The sequence below is a fragment of the Corythoichthys intestinalis genome, chromosome 16 (genome assembly GCF_030265065.1).
Source record: "Corythoichthys intestinalis isolate RoL2023-P3 chromosome 16, ASM3026506v1, whole genome shotgun sequence".
In the NCBI taxonomy this organism is placed as follows: domain Eukaryota; kingdom Metazoa; phylum Chordata; class Actinopteri; order Syngnathiformes; family Syngnathidae; genus Corythoichthys; species Corythoichthys intestinalis.
The window spans coordinates 33,508,026-33,526,210 of NC_080410.1; the positions used below are offsets into that span (position 1 = coordinate 33,508,026).

The following is an 18,185-nucleotide window of genomic DNA, read 5'->3' on the forward strand; positions in this document are numbered from 1 at the left end:
GCCAGGTAAAAGCAAGGAAGCCGAAATCAAGCGGATCAATAAAGAACTGGCCAACATTCGCTCCAAATTTAAAGGGGACAAAGCTCTGGATGGCTACAGCAAGAAGAAATATGTCTGCAAGCTGCTCTTCATCTTCCTGCTTGGCCATGACATTGACTTTGGACACATGGAGGCGGTAAACCTGCTGAGTTCCAACAAGTATACAGAAAAACAAATCGTAAGTCTCTTGTGCACGATTATCAACATTAAATTGAGCTCGGATTAATTCAAAATTGGTACATATTTTTTTCTACCTTGGTGTCAATCATAGGCTGCGATGCATTCTTATGTTCAAATTCAGGCTATGTCAACGCCTTACGTAGGTATGGAACTCCACTGTAGACCAAGGACCCCCTGTTCTTACACTTCAAGCAGCTAACTTGCTGTGCCAAATGTGAATTTAATTTAAAACTTATTGTCAAGTTTGCCAAATAGGAAAGAGTCTCCAGCCTAATAATATCTTAAAACCCGCCTAGTTTATAAAAAAAAAAAAACAGCCCATATTACAACCTGTCGTTCAAGATAAGACATTTTGCTAATACAACTCAATCTATATTTTGATATTTCAGGCCCCTCCCACCCACATCCCCCAAAATAATCAAGAGTAGTGGAATCACTATAAGCATCATGGGAGGTGTATTTCTTCTACGAAAAAGTTCAAACTATTCTATTTTTATTTTCAATAAAGACAATAATAATTAATGTTATTATATTCATCCATGATTCAACTTAAAAATACATGTTTGTCAATAGAAATCGCTCTCAGAGGTCCGATTCGAAGTGAATTCTGGGAAAAGTATATTGAGATTGGTCCCCAAAGCAGTAGCAAATCCACCTTTCACAAGGAAATTGTTAGAAACAAACCAAAATATGCAAAAAATGAAAAAATCCAATGCATTTTTAATTCATGTCATTTTTCAAATTATTTTGTTGAATTTGACTGTGTACCTACAAATCAGAAATTGCATCCAGTTTACAGCTCACGCGTTGTGAGTAGAGTTGTCCAATATGTACTTTTTAACTGATATCCCAATATTGTCCAACTCCAAAAATCCGATGCTGATATCAAACCGCTACCGATACATGCGGTTGTGGACTTAACATATTATGGCTAATTCTTTTGTGATGCCCAACTGAATGCTTTAATAATGATAAATGTAACCGCCTAACTAGAGCTACAACGATTAATCGATTGACTCGAGTATTCGATTAGAATAAAAGATTCAAATTAAATTTTGCAGCTTCAAGTATTCGTTTAATTAAAGTGGCATCATAATGGTTTGTTTTGAAAATGTTTGCATTCACCTTTATTCATTTGGGTGGATACACTGCCCTCTAGTTTGCTTCATTTCACGTGGCTGAATCCAGCTGCTCCCTGTTAAGACCAACCTAAGCTAAGTTTTTTAAATGCATTCGTAATTTAGTTTATAGGTATATTTAGTCCCGTTTTTTTTGTGGGAATATGTGTCTGAACCATTTGTTAAGAGCATTGTAAACAAAACAAAAAAAGTTAGCATTTTATGGTATTTAAGCTAGCGGCCTTTTGCTGTGCAAGTTAGCCAATTTTAATTTTTTATGTTCCTTATCCGATTACTCGATTATTCGAACTAAATAGTTCATCGATTAATCGACTACTAAAACAATCGATAGCTGCAGCCCTACGCCTAACATAAGCAACCTAACCTCTACATTCACTTTGAAGGCAACATGCATTTTAGCCCAAAACCGATGCCGATATTATCCGATATCATTTTAAAATGCTTTAATCAGCCGATATTATCGGCTACTCTAGTTGTGAGCAGCTAAAATGCAAGTTAAGTTCATTAGTGAAGATGCTGCTGTAATCAATCAACCTATCGAACTTCACGATGTGGACATACAATTCATTTAAAATGGGTGGAGTGGGTGTGAATGCTCATCTTTCAGCACCATTGACGGCACGAGACGTCCAATCCATATTGACTGAAGGTTCGTTCATTCGCCCCTCACAGTCAAAATCGATTGGACGTCTGGTGCGTCAATGGCAGCAAATGAATTAAATTAGTGCCAGTTTAACCACACACTATATTTTGATTCCACATGCTCTTTTGCATTAACCACAGATGTGTTACACTGAGATGCCCTGTCAGTATTGACAGAACCAGGGATCAAAGACCTTGGTGTTATCCTCCACACAGAAAGCTAAAGTACGTTGATAATACAAATAGCGTAGCCTTAAATGACTTCAGACACTTTTATTTTCAAGGACACCTTAAAGCTCTAGATAGTTTTCCTACTTTTTCATGTAGATCCCAATGCAAAGTTGGTGCGGTTCCTGTTTGGTTTTGACCGTTGTCACAGGAACAGGAAACATTGAGTAAGCAGAATTATGTACTCAGTAGTCATTTTGCAAGCGGTCAGGGTTGACTGCTGCACCACTCAAGACAGCATGATTAATTGTATTGAACTTTTATGAATGGTTATTTTTTTTAGGTGATCTTCAAATGTAAATGTGACAAGATAGCTCGAAAATGACAAAATGCTAAGTCTAGTTTGAATGGACATTTTAACCGGAGTAAAATGCACCAAGAATTCTGGAACTAACACGTATCGTGGAGTAATTTTATTCTTTTTATTTTGCAAATAAATGGTTTCTTTGACAAACTCATTTGTGTAATATATTCACAAGAATAAACAGTACTTATTTCTCTCAACAATACAATAAAATTTACACTGGTGGAATGAATTCCACATTTTCTGGAAACAAAGTGTGTTTAGAAATAAGACTTCTTTTAACATTTATACTTTGTTTTCACAGATTTCTGTACTATTTCACGTTTGTAGTGTTACCGCTATACTCTTGGCTTTACACGTTCTGCATCTGGAATAACTTTTGTACACCACCAAACAACGAACAACTTGACATGGAAATACAAGTCTCTAATTAGCATAGCGAGAAAAAAAAAAACATTAGCATAGCGCTAAACAGTACAAGAGGGTTCATGTACTCACCTCTGATAGACGGACGCGAGACTTAGCAAAACACTAGGGACTTTTTCCAATTAACACGACTTGAACCTACTGCTGGACAACTGAAAGGCAAGGAGCAACGAACTATCGCTCTTCCCCTCTCGCTCTAAAAAAATAACTTACGCACAGACGCGCGACTGACGGGTCCCTGCCTGTCTCATACACAAATTTATTTTCCGGTCTTTTGAAAAGGAGTAAATCTCTCACTCAGTAACCGTAACTGGCAGCATCCATCATAACGTGGTGCGTGTGTCCGTTAAATTGTCCGGCGGCAGACATGTCTTGAATTTCGTTCCGCTACGAACAGCGTTAATAAAGTTATTTGGGAAAATCATCGTTTTTGAACATTTATGAATCGTAATCGAACCATCACGTGTCAAATTGCGATGCATCTAATGATCGAATTTTTTTGGCACTCCCTTAGCTACCACACACTGAACTGGGCAGGCCATGATATCACATCTCATTTCAAACCGAAGCGGTGCTTTTGATGTAGCCAATGATGAAATTCTTTAATCCTTCATGGAGTAAACAAAACATCATTTGCTGCTACGCTACGCTGAAAGGTTGCTTCTGATTGGCCAGAATTACTTTGCGCTGCCGCTTACCCAGTTTCAAATTCAGGTGAAACTTCTGCGGACAAAATAAAGCCTAAAACTGCAGATTTTGTACATTTTAAAATAGCGTAATTTGTTGTTCCAAAGTTGAGATCTCCTTAGGCATCTTGGGTGATTTATACAACACCAAATATTAGATTAGAAGAAAGATTTGCCTCTCACTCAGTGGCTTTTTTTTTTTTCCAGGGCTACCTGTTCATCTCAGTACTGGTCAACAGCAATAGCGAACTGATCCGTCTGATTAACAATGCCATCAAAAATGACCTGTCCAGCCGCAACCCAACTTTCATGTGCCTGGCACTTCACTGTATTGCCAATGTGGGCAGTCGTGAAATGGCCGAGGCCTTTGCCAGTGAAATCCCCCGCATCTTGGTTGCTGGGTGAGTTGTTTTAACTGTTCTCCATTTTGACACTTAAGCATCCTCGTGGCTGAAATAAACATGTTGTGAATGTCTGCAAAAGTGATACAATGGACAGTGTGAAGCAGTCAGCTGCCCTGTGTCTGCTGCGCCTCTATAAAACTTCCCCGGACTTAGTGCTGATGGGAGAATGGACATCCCGTGTGGTACACCTTCTCAATGACCAACACATGGTAAGAGCAATTAGTGAATCAAACAGTTTTTTAGTGGAACAGAACCATTCATGTGTTACGCATATGTGGTTATAAAGGGCAATTGCTTTGATTATGTCTGAGATATACTGTATACTTTGCTGTTTGGAAACTGTTTAGTTTTAAAGCACTTTTATATGCATATCACCTGGTATTAGCCAAAAACTGGTACTTGTATACACACAATCAAAACAGGAGTTGATTGGACTGCAGCCATACTCTAAGCGTGTCTCGAACAGTTGTCAATATGTACTTTACTAAACTAGGGAGAAGCAATCTGGCCCTTTCTTCTCTTAGAGATCCCATTTTCTTAGCTACACTGTAAACATTAAAACTTCCAAAAAGTTATGCTATCTTAAGATTTCAAGTAGACGCAACTCCAATTTTGTTTTCTTCAGTCGTATTTTGAGTAATTATAAATCATTTTATCAAGTTAACACTATCAACCTGATAAAATCAGTTTTGTTCACTTGAATTATCATGTTTCGAGGGATGAACTTTGTTGTGTAACCTTATCCCTTGCATGGGATCAAAATCTTGTCATCAAAGATGGTTCCTGTTAGCAGAAACAAAACAAAAAAAGCTAGCAAAAATAAATACATGCATACTTTTTTGCTTGCTTGCTGAGTGATTATTAGTGAATAATCTTTTTTTTTTTTTTTGGTGCAACTTAAAATATGAACTTCTATTTTTTAGGTTTCGGGAATAACTTGTCTTTACAAGTTTTCCATAAAAACTAGAAAATTCAAGTTTATTGTTGTTTTGCACAAATGACGCTGCTAACTTCAGGACCGTATTGCACTGTTCCTGTGTTGCACATACAGTATTCAGTTCAAGCAAGCTATAATTATTAATTACTCACTTATAGCCCTAGAATATCTTTTCCTATTATTTTTATTCTATTTTCCCATTATTTATTCTATTATTTTATACTGGAGTGCCTCGTCAAATTTAGTTGTTGACAACATTCTTGCTGACAATGACAATAAAGTTCTATTCTATTCTGATATATGTTGCCTTGAACTTTTTCTGCCCCCCCCCCCCCCCCCCCATGTACTGCTGCCTCTTGTATCTTAACTTTACCGTAATTCTATCAACTCTACTCACACATTTCATATTTTTAGTTACAAAAAGCATTGCTGATGTCATCTGCTCTGCTTAAATACCAGAAATCAATGGTTTATTTTTTATTTTATATTTGTAGGGTGTGGTAACAGCAGCCATTTCTCTTATTACCTGTTTGAGCCAGAAGAATCCAGATGAGTTCAAGACATGTGTTTCCCTGGCAGTGTCTCGACTCAGCAGGGTAAGTAGTTGGCATTCACTTGAACCTTTACAGACATGAATAATAACATTATTTTTCAATAATTACAAAAAATACATTATAAATTCAAATATTTACGTTTTATTAGATGATCAAAAATAGTTACATGCGCTAAATAGAGTTAAAGGTCTTAAGTGTCAACTTTTAAATAGTGACCAACTGACCATTGTCCCTGAAAGAGTTAATATAGAACATTTCACATACAAGCAAATGAATTGAGCTCAAGTAAACTTTATCGTGGTTCAGCTTTTGCTGTTCCGGTATTTGGCTGGATTGTTTGCCTTTACAATATAATTATTTTTTTATATTATATCCATCCTCTTACATTCTCTCCAAATGAAGGAAACCGATGACATTAACTTTTGGTTCTTTAGATTGTCTCATCAGCCTCCACTGACCTGCAAGATTACACCTACTACTTTGTCCCAGCACCATGGCTCTCTTGTAAACTTCTGCGCCTGCTGCAATGCTACCCTCCACCCGAAGATGGCGCGGTGAAGGGTCGTTTGGTGGAGTGTCTGGAAACCATCCTTAACAAGGCACAGGAACCACCTAAATCAAAGAAAGTACAGCACTCTAATGCCAAGAATGCTATCCTCTTTGAGGCAATCTCTCTTATCATCCACTACGACAGGTGAGAAAACGATTAACTGGAGCAAAAGATATAGATTGCCTTATCTATTGGATACCAGAAATTTTGAAGCTATGTTGCTGAATTTTTTTTGGCATATGTTTCGTACACAGTGAGCCAAATCTGCTGGTGCGAGCCTGTAACCAGCTGGGTCAGTTCCTGCAGCATCGGGAGACTAACCTGCGCTACTTGGCTTTGGAAAGCATGTGTACTCTGGCCAGCTCAGAGTTTTCTCATGAAGCAGTCAAGACACACATTGAAACTGTCATAAATGCACTCAAGGTGATTGATCACACACTTTATTAGTTTATACTAGGGCTGTCAAATGATTATATTTTTTAATCGAGTTAATCACAGCTTAAAAATTAATTAATCCTAATTAATCGCAATTCAAACCATCTCGAAAATATGCCATATTTTTCTGTAAATTATTGTTGGTATGGAAAGATAAGACACAAGACGGACATAAACATTCAACATACTGTACATAAGTACTGTATTTGTTTATTATAACAATGAATCCACAAGACTGCATTAACATTATTAACATTTTTTCTGTTAAAGGAATCCATGGATAGAAAGACTTGTAGTTCTTAAAAGATCAATTTGAGTACAAGTTATAGTAATTTTATATTAAAACCCCTCTTAATGTTTTCGTTTTAATAAAATTTGTAAAATTTTTAATCAAAAAATAAAATAGCTCGCCATTGTTGACGTTGCCGAGCGGTGACGTCACATCGGGCTCCCTACCATTGTTCCACAGTGTCTTTAACTACATAATGTACTGATTGAAATACACCACAAGTTGTCAATGGCGAGTTTTAAATTAGAGATCTAGCTAAGGCAAAGTCTGAGTAAGTTTTATGTGTATTTTGCATAGCTATTTTGATTAGGAATGCCAGTTCTCTTTGCATTGAGCGCTTTTGTGAACATTATTTTTTGAGAGATAGGAATATTATTTTTGTTGTGCTTTCAGTAAATGATACTGTAGCAACTTAACTGTTCCGCCCAAATGCATGATGGGAAGTTGGGCAACCATGACTGTCAGTGGTGGCTGCAAATGCTATACAGTATGTTCTGCGTTGTGGTCAATTAAGCGTGTTAAGAAAAAGATCGTCTCCTGTGAGAGATAGGAATATAATTTATGTTGTGCTTTCACTAAATGCTACTGTAGCGACTTAACTGTTCTGCCCAAATGCACGATGGGAAGTTGGGCAACCATGACTGTCAGTGGTGGCCGCAAATGATATACAGAATGTTCTGCGTTGTGTTCAACTAAGCGTGTTAAGAAAAAGATCTCTTCCTGTCATTCTTCCCCACGTCATTCGCCACAATACTTATAACTGTTGTGAAAGAGTTACCAAAGCTTAAACCAATAACAGGTGCGGTCCAATGAACGCCTGTGTCCACTTGCAATTCTTTTCCTTTAAGCTCTCAATGTGTTAAAACGGCGTCATTGTAAACTGTTTGAGGCAATGCACGAACGGGTCATTCCGTGCACCCGTTAATTGTGTCAAATATTTTAACGTGATTGATTTAAAAAATGAATTACCGCACGTTAACGCAATAAATTTGACAGCACAAGTTTATATCCTTTTCCAGTTTCCAACAATGAGCAACCGAAACTCACAAATAACACAATTCAACTTACTATGAGTAATGTGGGGAAGTCAACTCATTGTAATACGCTTGCACAATTGTTCTCCTTGTTCTTTCTGCAGACTGAGCGGGATGTTAGTGTTCGACAAAGAGCAGCAGATCTGCTGTACGCCATGTGTGATCGCAGTAATGCCAAGCAGATAGTAGCTGAGATGCTCAGCTACCTTGAGACAGCCGACTACTCCATCAGAGAGGAAATGGTGTGCAAAACTGACAAAATAAGAATGTTTTTTTTTCTCATTTGCAGCTTATGGTCCTACAAGTACATTGGAACATTTTTTTGTATTGAACAGAATCAAACATATAAGGCCATTAACCTTGGACAATTCAGTTGTTTTCTAACACATGGATTGACTCAAACCCAATTCGTGCATGTCTAAACCAGCATCTAATTTGACAGAGACAATTTCTCCAAGCTTTTTTAACAAATGGCTGAGCAGTATGCTGTCTTCAGGTGCTCAAAGTGGCTATCCTGGCCGAAAAGTATGCTGTTGATTACTCCTGGTACGTCGACACTATTCTTAACCTCATCCGCATCGCTGGCGATTATGTCAGTGAAGAAGTATGGTACCGTGTCATCCAGATCGTCATCAACCGTGATGATGTGCAAGGCTACGCTGCCAAGACCGTCTTTGAGGTATTAGTGCTATGAGAAACACTGCAGAATTTGACGATCTACTTAAAATATTTTTGCACTGGGATTTCTGCTGCTGCTTATGCCTGTAATTTTCTCATCAGAAAACATTTTGAAAATACTGTGTTTGTTTGGGCAATGTGTTTGCCAAATAACAGGAAATAGCGCCTACAGAAATCAAGTTACTGCTTCTTTCAGGCCTTGCAAGCCCCAGCATGTCATGAAAACATGGTGAAAGTTGGAGGCTATATTCTTGGAGAGTTTGGTAACCTCATTGCAGGTGACCCCCGTTCCAGGTCAGTATGTGTTTTTAGGCAACGTATTATTCAGTGAGAGGATTAAAAGCAACTTGTGTTCTATTTTTCAGCCCACTGGTCCAGTTCAACCTTCTTCACTCAAAGTTCCACCTATGCTCTGTACCCACTCGTGCCCTTCTGCTGTCAGCCTACATCAAGTTTATCAACTTGTTCCCAGAGACCAAGGCCACTATCCAGGAGGTTCTTCGCTGTGACAGTCAGATTCGCAACTCTGACGTAGAGCTGCAGCAACGTGCCGTCGAGTATTTGAAGCTATCTTCTATTGCCAGCACAGATGTATTGGTAATTAAATCATGTTTTATTCCATGGAACTTATTTTGTGTACAGCATTTGCATCCTGGTCCTTTCATTCATCACCCAAACCCCATAACCATAATTGAGGGTGGAACTGTAAATTGTATGAAAGAAATGTCTACCATTCCTTAACATCCTGAGCTTCTAGATATTCCGCGTCTATTGTATTCAGTAGAGCACGATGGCAGTGGCGGAACAAATGTGAACTGTGAAATGTGTACCAGTCAACTGACTGCAGAGATCTTTCTTTCAGTTTGACAAAGTATGATTTTTTTTTTCTTCTTAGGCCACTGTTCTGGAGGAGATGCCTCCTTTCCCTGAGAGGGAGTCTTCAATCTTGGCTAAGCTTAAGAAGAAGAAGGGGCCCGGTGCAGTGTCTGTGACAGACCTGGAGGACAGCAAACGGGAAGGTGGAGAGCTGAACGGAGGTAGCGAAAGGGGCCAAGACCCATCAGCCATGGCTGCCTCCAATGCTGTAAGTTGACCCGCTGCTCATCAGCCAGCATTTACAGTTGTGGTCAAAAGTTAACATACACTTGTGAAGAACATAATGTCATGGCTCTCTTGAGTTTCCAGTTATTTCTACAACTCTGATTTTTCTCTGATAGAGTGATTGGAACAGATACTTCTTTGTCACAAAAACATTCATGAAGTTTGGTTCTTTTGTGACTTTATTATGGGTGAACAGAAAAAAGTGATCAAATCTGCTGGGTCAAAAATATACATACAGCAGCGCTAATATTTGGTAACATGTCCCTTGGCCATTTTCACTTCAATTAGGCGCTTTTGGGAGCCATCCACAAGCTTCTGGCAAGCTTCTGGTTGAATCTTTGACCACTCCTCGTGACAGAATTGGTGCAGTTCAGTTAAATTTGATGGCTTTCTGACATGGACTTGTTTCTTCAGCATTGTCCACAAGTTCTCAATGGGGTTTTGGGAAGGCCATTCAAAAACCTTAATTCTAGCCTGATTTAGCCATTCCATTACCACTTTTGATGTGTGTTTGGGGTCATTGTCCTGTTGGAACACAACAACTGTGCCCAAGACCCAATCTTCGGGCTGATGACGTTAGGTTATCTTGAAGAATTTGAAGGTAATCCTCCTTCTTCATTATCCCATTTACTCTCTGTAAAGCACCAGTTCCATTGGCAGCAAAACAGCCCCACAGCATAATACTACCACCACTGTGCTTGACGGTAGGCATGGTGTACTTGGGGTTAAAGGCCTCACCTTTTCTCCTCCAAACATATTGCTGGGCATTGTGGCCAAACAGCTCGATTTTTGTTTCGTCTGACCACAGAACTTTCCTCCAGAAGGTCTTATCTTTGTCCATGTGATCAGCAGCAAACTTCAGTCGAGCCTTAAGGTGCCGCTTTTGGAGCAAGGGCTTCCTTCTTGCACGGCAGCCTCTCAGTCCATGGAGATGCAAAACACGCTTGACTGTGGACACTGACACCTGTGTTCCAGTAGCTTTTCATTCTTGGCAGATCTGCTTTTTGGTGATTCTCGGTTGAATCTTCACCCTCCTGACCAATTTTCTCTCAGCAGCAGGTGATAGCTTGCGTTTTCTTCCTGATCGTTCGTGGCAGTGACAAAACAGTGCCATGCACTTTATACTTACAAACAATTGTTTGCACTGTTGCTCTTGGGACCTGCAGCTGCTTTGAAATGGCTCAAAGTGACTTTCCTGACTTGTTCAAGTCAATGATTGTTCAAGTCAATAATCACAAGAAATTGCTAATTCGTGTTGCTGCATGTATATTTTTGACCCAGCAGATTTGATCACTTTTTCTGTTAACCCATAATAAAGTCATAAAAGAACCAAACTTCATGAATGTTTTTTGTAACAAAGAAGTATCTGTTCCAATCACGCTATCGGAGAAAAATCAGAGTTGTAGAAATAACTGGAAACTCAAGAGAGCCATGACATTATGTTCTTCACAAGTGTATGTAAACTTTTGACCACAACTGTAATTACACAAAAATTACCAAACAATATTTTTCGTGCTGACAATTTCATGCAAATGCACTCATTATTCCAGTCAACTCCATCACCGTCAGCAGACCTTCTTGGAATTCGAGCAGGACCTCCTGTTGGTGCCGCTCCAACCAGTGCTGGCAGCCTGTTGGTGGATGTGTTCTCTGAAGCTGGGCCAACGGCACCCTCTGCAGCAGTGAATGACGACGGCTTCCTAAGGTGAAGGTTAAATGAGCAGATGTACTCGTAGAATCGTTATGTGCCTGTTAGCAGGAGTCCAGTTAGAACTGTTTCAGGGCCCATTTATTTATTTTCACATCGTGAAGCAAATGTCAACCTTTGCTTGTCAGTTAGCCACAGATAAATCTTATCTAGTCTGTTACCGCCTCCCTCTTTGTTGACGTCTTTTTTTTTTTTTTGTAACAAAATTACAGACGATAGATAACCTTGTATGGGCTCATTTTATTTCTGACAAAAGTTGTGAGCCAAGTTATCACAATTTATCTGGCAGTATTGTAGCTATTATGTTAACGTCATACTGGCATGCTGGGTGTAGGGTGATGTGGCTAAACCAAGTTTTAAATCTTAACTAAACTGAGACAGTTGTAACCAAAGTTCTAACTGTGACACTTGAAATATATGATTAGTCTACTTGGCTAGGGGGGGAAAAGTTATGGACCCAAGAACTGATACTTTGTTGTCTTTTAATGTGAATGGTTTTGGTGTTTGCTGTATGTCTGGACATTAACTGCTTTTTCAAAATCTTGTGCATTGTCTGTTGTTTGATACTGTTTTTGTACTCTCTTTATATTTGTGTAATGAACCTGCCAACCTGGAGGAAAGAGTTTTGGGCTTTGGAATTCTGTCCTCATTGCAATCAAATCCTAAAATAATTTTTGAGGCGAGGTGACATTGCGTATATTACAATATAAAAGTAAGTGTAAAAATTAAACTAGAATATTTCTGAATGTGTTGCAGTCTTTCACCAGAGCTAAATTTGTTTAAAAAAACAAAACAAAAAAAACAATTACAAGCTTTTAAAAAAAATATTGGAGAGATTGTAAAACTAAAAAATAACATTGCTGTTAGTTTATGTAGAAAATGTAATGTTCTATATATGAATAGACTTTTGACTGAGCTCCTAGCTGATATATGCGGTAATGTACGGTAATGTATAACCAGCTGAATGTCCTTCCTTTATGGCTGTTTTTTTCCGTAAAATGCTAACAAACCGCAATATCAATATTGTGAAATATAAAATAGTTTTAGGAAAAACACTGCAAAACTTGAGAGATGTTTTTTTCATGTTTTGAACATTCCAAAGGTGGATAACATGTTATATTGTTTGTTTTGTTTTTAACTTGTAAATTTTATGCAATCACACCTTCCATTTTAAATTAGCATTAAGCTAGCAGGCGCTCAAAAAAAGTTCTGTATTTTGCAGTACAATAAGTGTAATTTTATTTGTTTTCTTAGTGTTGCAATAGCAATTAACCTCACCCGTTGTGCAATAAACCGCTTTAAAACTATCAACATTGAACTTTTTTGAGGAACTTCTCAAAATCTTTCAAAGTTTGCATCTGCACATGTATAAGGTCGATTAGATATGACACTGCTGATCACACAGATTGAGCTAAAAAAACAAATAGGAAATACATTTTCCCAGCCTTACTGTACCTCTTAATCATTTGATCTGGCATTTTTGCAAATCTACTTTTCACAATTGCTTCGCGGTCAACCTCTTCTTGTGATAGCTACCTTTTTTTTTTTTTTTTTTTTTTTTAAACAAAACAAAATACAATACCTGTTAGAAGAGTTATCTTGTTGGCTACGATAGAGATACAGATTAATGCTCTAGTGGAGAAGCGCTTCAATGTAGAAAGTCAGTGTGTAGCCACGATTGCAGTCCAGCCACTGGTTGTCGCTACCTTGACGGGATTCTTCCTCTTTGTTGGCAGGTTTGCTTTACTTGTCTGTTCTTTTTTCTACTTACTATGTATGTGACTGTCTTTCGTCTTTTTCTCTCTTTCCCTTCTCTCCATTTTCCTGCGTGCGTGTGTCTGTGGGCTTCTGTGTTTTGGTTTGAATGTATGTCTGTCCTCTGTCCTATACCGTGATTGGACATTGACAGAGATCTGGAACAGCCCACCGAGACCTCTGACTCCCTTTTGGTGGAGGGTTCTGGTGACTCGGAGTAAGGGCCCTATAGTAAACTACAGACTTAGCTAGAAAACCACAATTATGACAGCTTTATACTGTCATAATGGAAATGATACAATATTCTGTAGTGCTGGTAATGTATGCTTCTGTGGATGGGTAGCTTGCTGAACAATAAGAGCATAACAGTCCACGTGGAATTTGAGATATTTACCAGATCAGTTCACATTTAATTAGACATGACTCACAAGTATGTTACCCCAATTACGCGCAAAGAGCACACATGACTACAAGCAGCATCACCTAAATTTCATAACATTTAAGAAAAACTACACATGTAAGCTGCACTAGACTATATATTTCCAGGTTTTAATATGGTTTGTTTCCATGTTACCCTCAATGTAAGCAGTAAAATTCGATCAAAATTCTCTTCATTAACCAAATATATACGTCGATTTGCATTCTCCTCGTTCAAATGCAGCCGACTGTCAGGGCAGCGTCACTGTCTTAGTGTTTTACAGTATGTATTTACAGCCATTTTGAAATCACGAAAGCACTTTAAAAACCAAGTTGCTAGAATTACCAAGAAGACAAATATAACCTTCGTTACCTTGTCGCCATAGCTAATGGCTATCAGAGCTTGGTCGTAGCACACTGTGGATGTCCATTCTTTTTTATGTCTGTCAAACCAATCAATGGCGAGACCTAATTTGTTTTTCTGTCATGGCAACAACCATCTGAAGAACGTATGGACCATTTCCATGATCATCCTGCTACATAAAATGTAGAGAAAAGTGCAATCATTTTACCATTTTCTGTAATACACTATGTCAAATGTCAATTCAATAGCATCATTAATTTACCGTACATTAATATGGAAAATAGTGTACCGTATTGGCCCGAATATGACGGTGTTTTTTTGCATTGAAATAAGACTGAAAAAGAGGGTGTCGTCTTATATTCGCAGTCTAGACATTATACGCATTCACGACGCTAGATGGCGCCAGATATCATTGAAGCGATGTTCTGTCATGACAAATCTCAGCTACTCTCCCCATACACGACGCGAGATGGCGCCAGATGTCATGACAGATCTCAGCTACTCTCAAGTTTAACCAGTTTGCATCATTTTATTGCAATGTTTTTCCTTATTCAGATTTGTTTCAAGACTACAGTCACAGTTAGACTTCACTTTGATGGTTAATGCGTTATTGCAATTTTGTTGTTTTATCACAATAGATTGGTTTATTTACATTTCAAAAACCAGAAGCTATTCATTTACCAATGTGATTTCACTTTAGTTTACATATTTAAATGTTCAGATATTAAGATTTGAATGAGGCAAAATAACATGCTTTTTCTCTCAAATATATTGTTATAATCATTTTTTTTTGGATGTACTGTGTTTTCTGTGTAAAAATTAATTTGGTGTTCAAAAAGTCCATTTTCAAACTTGAGTCTTGAAAAATTGGGGGTTGTCTTATAATCAGGGCCGTCTTGTATTCGGGCCAATTCGGTATTTACTGAAGGCTGTTATTTTAGTGCAACTGTCGTGTAAATTGAAAGTTAAAAATATAACTGCTGTTCTATGAATCCCGTATTAACACCAGTCAGTTAGTCAGGATAAAATAGAATTTGTATATTTTTGGTGCGCTCATACATTTAAGTTTACATTACAACTCTGCATCTATTAATTTCCAGTAATACTAAATTTAAAACACCCCTCCAAAAACTCAGACACCCCAAAACATAAACATATATTTTGCATACCAAACAAGTTTTTGACATCAAGCTACTGCATTGCTTGACTCGTGAACTGTGCTTGTGTGGTAGGGTTGCAGTTGGAATGTATTTGGAAAGAGATTCATTTTCTCTTCTTTTGGATTTACCGTACATTTGGTCTTTTAACCCAAAAATGCAACGGGTTTTAGCAAGTCCTGATTTAAATATCCTATGTGTCTTTTTAGGGTTTTGTCTGTGTTGCATGTTTATATAAAAATTGTTAATGACCCTGTCAGTTCTGAGCTTGAATGATATTACAGTATAGTGTCCTCCTTATATTAATGCTGTGATTTATTATGAACATTACACCAAAATAACAGAAAATGTCCAAATACATGCTGCTGGTGTTTGTATTTATATTTTTTGCTTAAACTCAATTTGGATGTTTTTACTAACCATCTCTGTATTTTATCCCTTTCTCCATTTTCCTCCATATGTTTTTAACAAATCTTCATCACATCGTCTGCGCGCATGTGTTGCGCGGATGCCTTTTTATTTTCTCCACCCGTATCACTCTTCTACTCTGTGGGCTTTCTCCATCCTTGCGCTATCTTGTGGTCTTTCAGCTCTGCTCCTCCTTCTGAGGATCCTGCTCCCCCTCTGTCTGAAGCTGATGAACTCCTTAACAAGTAAGCGCTTTCTCTGTTTAAATCTTTGTTGTCTTGTTTGCTCAGCTCTGCATGATTACCGCAGAAAACATTCGCCATTTTTTTTTTTTTCCCCCATGGAACGGTACATATTTCCACCTCACTATAAAATCCACCCAATTTTACTGTAGTGTTTGAAGTGGTTCTCAATCAAGTTCCAGGCATCCTGGTCGCTTATACACTTTCGCAAAATATGTCTTTAACCCTTTCATGCATGAATGTATTTTGTTTTATTTATTTATTTTTTTAATAAGTACATTCATGTAGGACAGGGGTCTCAAATTTACAGGCCAGGAGCCAATTGCAGCCCACAGGGCAATATTTTGAAGCCCCTGTTTGACATGTAGTTGTCGTATTAATGTTGCCTCCACGTATTTTGCAATGGGTAATAGAAAATATACATGGTTGCGTTAATGTTTACTCCATGGTCAGCCAGTATAACAATTCAGAAGACATAAAATTCATACATTTTAACATTATATAAGTCTCACATGAGTATGAGCTAAAGTATGGGCAAAAGTGTAACTTATATTTCGGAAAATACGATATTTCCCCTCTTTATACAGCATATAAGGTACAAATGTAAAAATTATGATAACTGGACTCGAGAGAGATGCAAGGACCTGCGCCTGGTGGTAATGTTACCCAGCCCTCTTGGTGTTTTTGGTGTGTTACTGATTCAGTGTTTCCATCATCCATCGGATTTCTCATGGTCATCCAGTTCTTTATAGAGTTAATACAATCTGTTTTCATTCAACAGGTTTGTTTGCAAGAACAACGGTGTTTTGTTTGAGAATCAGCTCTTACAGATTGGCATCAAGTCAGAATATCGCCAAAATCTTGGTGAGTAATGGATCTGCTTGAGAAATTTAAAGCCTACCTCTGGTGGTCAGCTGAAACAATATATATGGTTTCCCGAGCTACAGTGCCCTCCATAATTATTGGCACCCCTGGTTAAGATGTGTTTTTTAGCTTCTAATATATTGTTTTTCTAAATAATAGGGGACCTTCATGGAAAAAAAGAGAAAAATCCAACCTTCAATACAAGTGCATTTATTCAGTGGGGGAAAAAATCCCACATAAAGAAATAATTATTTGACATCAAATAAAATGTGTCACAATTGTTAGCACCCCTGGTGTTAATACTTTGTACAACCCCCTTTGCCAAAAAAACAGCACCTGATCTTCTCCTATAATGTTTCACAAGATGGGAAAAGACAGAAAGAGGGATCTTCAGCCATTTCTCTTTGCAGAATCTCTCTAAAACATCCAGAGACCTGGATCCTCTCCTCTGTACTCTCCTCTTCAGCTCACCCCACAGGTTTTCAAAGGGGTTGAGGTCTAGGGACTGAGATGGCCATGGGAGGAGCTTGTTTTTGTGTCTGGTGAACCATTTCTGTGTAGATTTGGCCATATGTTTAGGGTCATTGTCTTGCTGAAAGACCCAGTGACGACTCATCTTCAGCTTTCGGGCAGAGGGCAACAGATTTTGATTTAAAATGTCCTGGTATTTCAAAGCATTCATGATGCCATGCACCCGAACAAGGTTCCCACGGCCTTTGGAAGCGAAATGGTCCCACAGCATCACTGACCCACCCCCATACTTCACAGTGGGCATGAGGTGCTCTCTACATGCCAACAAGCTGTTTGGGAGGCATGCACGGAGAAAACCTTTCCTCACTCACAATCATAAACGCAAACGTCTGGAGTTTGCCAAGCTGTATTGGGGCTTCAACTTGGACCGTGTGCTTTGGTCAGATGAGACCAAGATTGAGCTTTTTGGCAACAAACACTATAAGTGGGTCTGGCGTGCCACGAAAGATGCGCATGCTGAAAAGCACCTCATACCCACTGTGAAGTATGGGGGTGGGTCAGTGATGCTGTGGGTCTGTTTCGCTTCCAAAGGCCCTGGGAACATTGTTAGGGTGCATGGCATCATGAATGCTTTGAAATACCAGCACATTTTATATCAAAATCTGTTGCCCTCTGCCCGAAAGCTGAAGATGGGTCGTCACTGGGTCTTTCAGCAAGACAATGACCCTAAACATGTGGCCAAATCTACACAGAAATGGTTCACCAGACACAAAATCAAGCTCCTCCCATGGCCATCTCAGTCCCCAGACCTCAACCCCATTGAAAAACCTGTGGGGTGAGCTGAAGAGGAGAGGGCCCAGGTCTCTGGATGATTTAGAGAGAGTCTGCAAAAAGGAATGGCTGAAGACCCCTTTTTCTGTCTTTTCCCATCTTGTGAAACATTATAGAAGATTAGGTGCTGTTTTATTGGCGAAAGGGGGTTGTACAAAGTATTAACACCAGGGGGTGCTAATAATTGTGACACACATTATTTGATGTCCAATAATTATTTCTTTATGTGGGATTTTTTCTCCACTGAATAAATGCACTTGTATATAAGGTTGGATTTTTCTCTTTTTTTCCATTAAGGTCCCATGTTATTTAGAAAAAAAATATATTAGAAGCTAGAAAACA

General features: G+C 38.5%; 1 protein-coding gene across 6 annotated transcripts in view; it reads left to right on the top strand.

Moving 5' to 3' along the window:
• ap2a1 (adaptor related protein complex 2 subunit alpha 1) overlaps positions 1–18,185 on the top strand; it is a 38,173-nt gene that overhangs the window by 2,189 nt on the left and 17,799 nt on the right. For 3 of the 6 annotated variants that reach the window (XM_057817005.1, XM_057817004.1, XM_057817008.1), the window contains 15 exons: positions 6–217; positions 3,852–4,045; positions 4,128–4,257; positions 5,480–5,581; positions 5,974–6,233; positions 6,344–6,512; positions 7,952–8,089; positions 8,344–8,526; positions 8,722–8,819; positions 8,891–9,122; positions 9,421–9,609; positions 11,177–11,331; positions 13,244–13,306; positions 15,618–15,680; positions 16,459–16,541. In XM_057817005.1, the coding sequence (XP_057672988.1) occupies positions 6–217; positions 3,852–4,045; positions 4,128–4,257; positions 5,480–5,581; positions 5,974–6,233; positions 6,344–6,512; positions 7,952–8,089; positions 8,344–8,526; positions 8,722–8,819; positions 8,891–9,122; positions 9,421–9,609; positions 11,177–11,331; positions 13,244–13,306; positions 15,618–15,680; positions 16,459–16,541 (2,271 nt within the window). The remainder of the gene's footprint in view (positions 1–5; positions 218–3,851; positions 4,046–4,127; positions 4,258–5,479; positions 5,582–5,973; positions 6,234–6,343; positions 6,513–7,951; positions 8,090–8,343; positions 8,527–8,721; positions 8,820–8,890; positions 9,123–9,420; positions 9,610–11,176; positions 11,332–13,243; positions 13,307–15,617; positions 15,681–16,458; positions 16,542–18,185) is intronic. The other 3 variants (XM_057817007.1, XM_057817009.1, XM_057817006.1) reach the window with 2 other exon arrangements.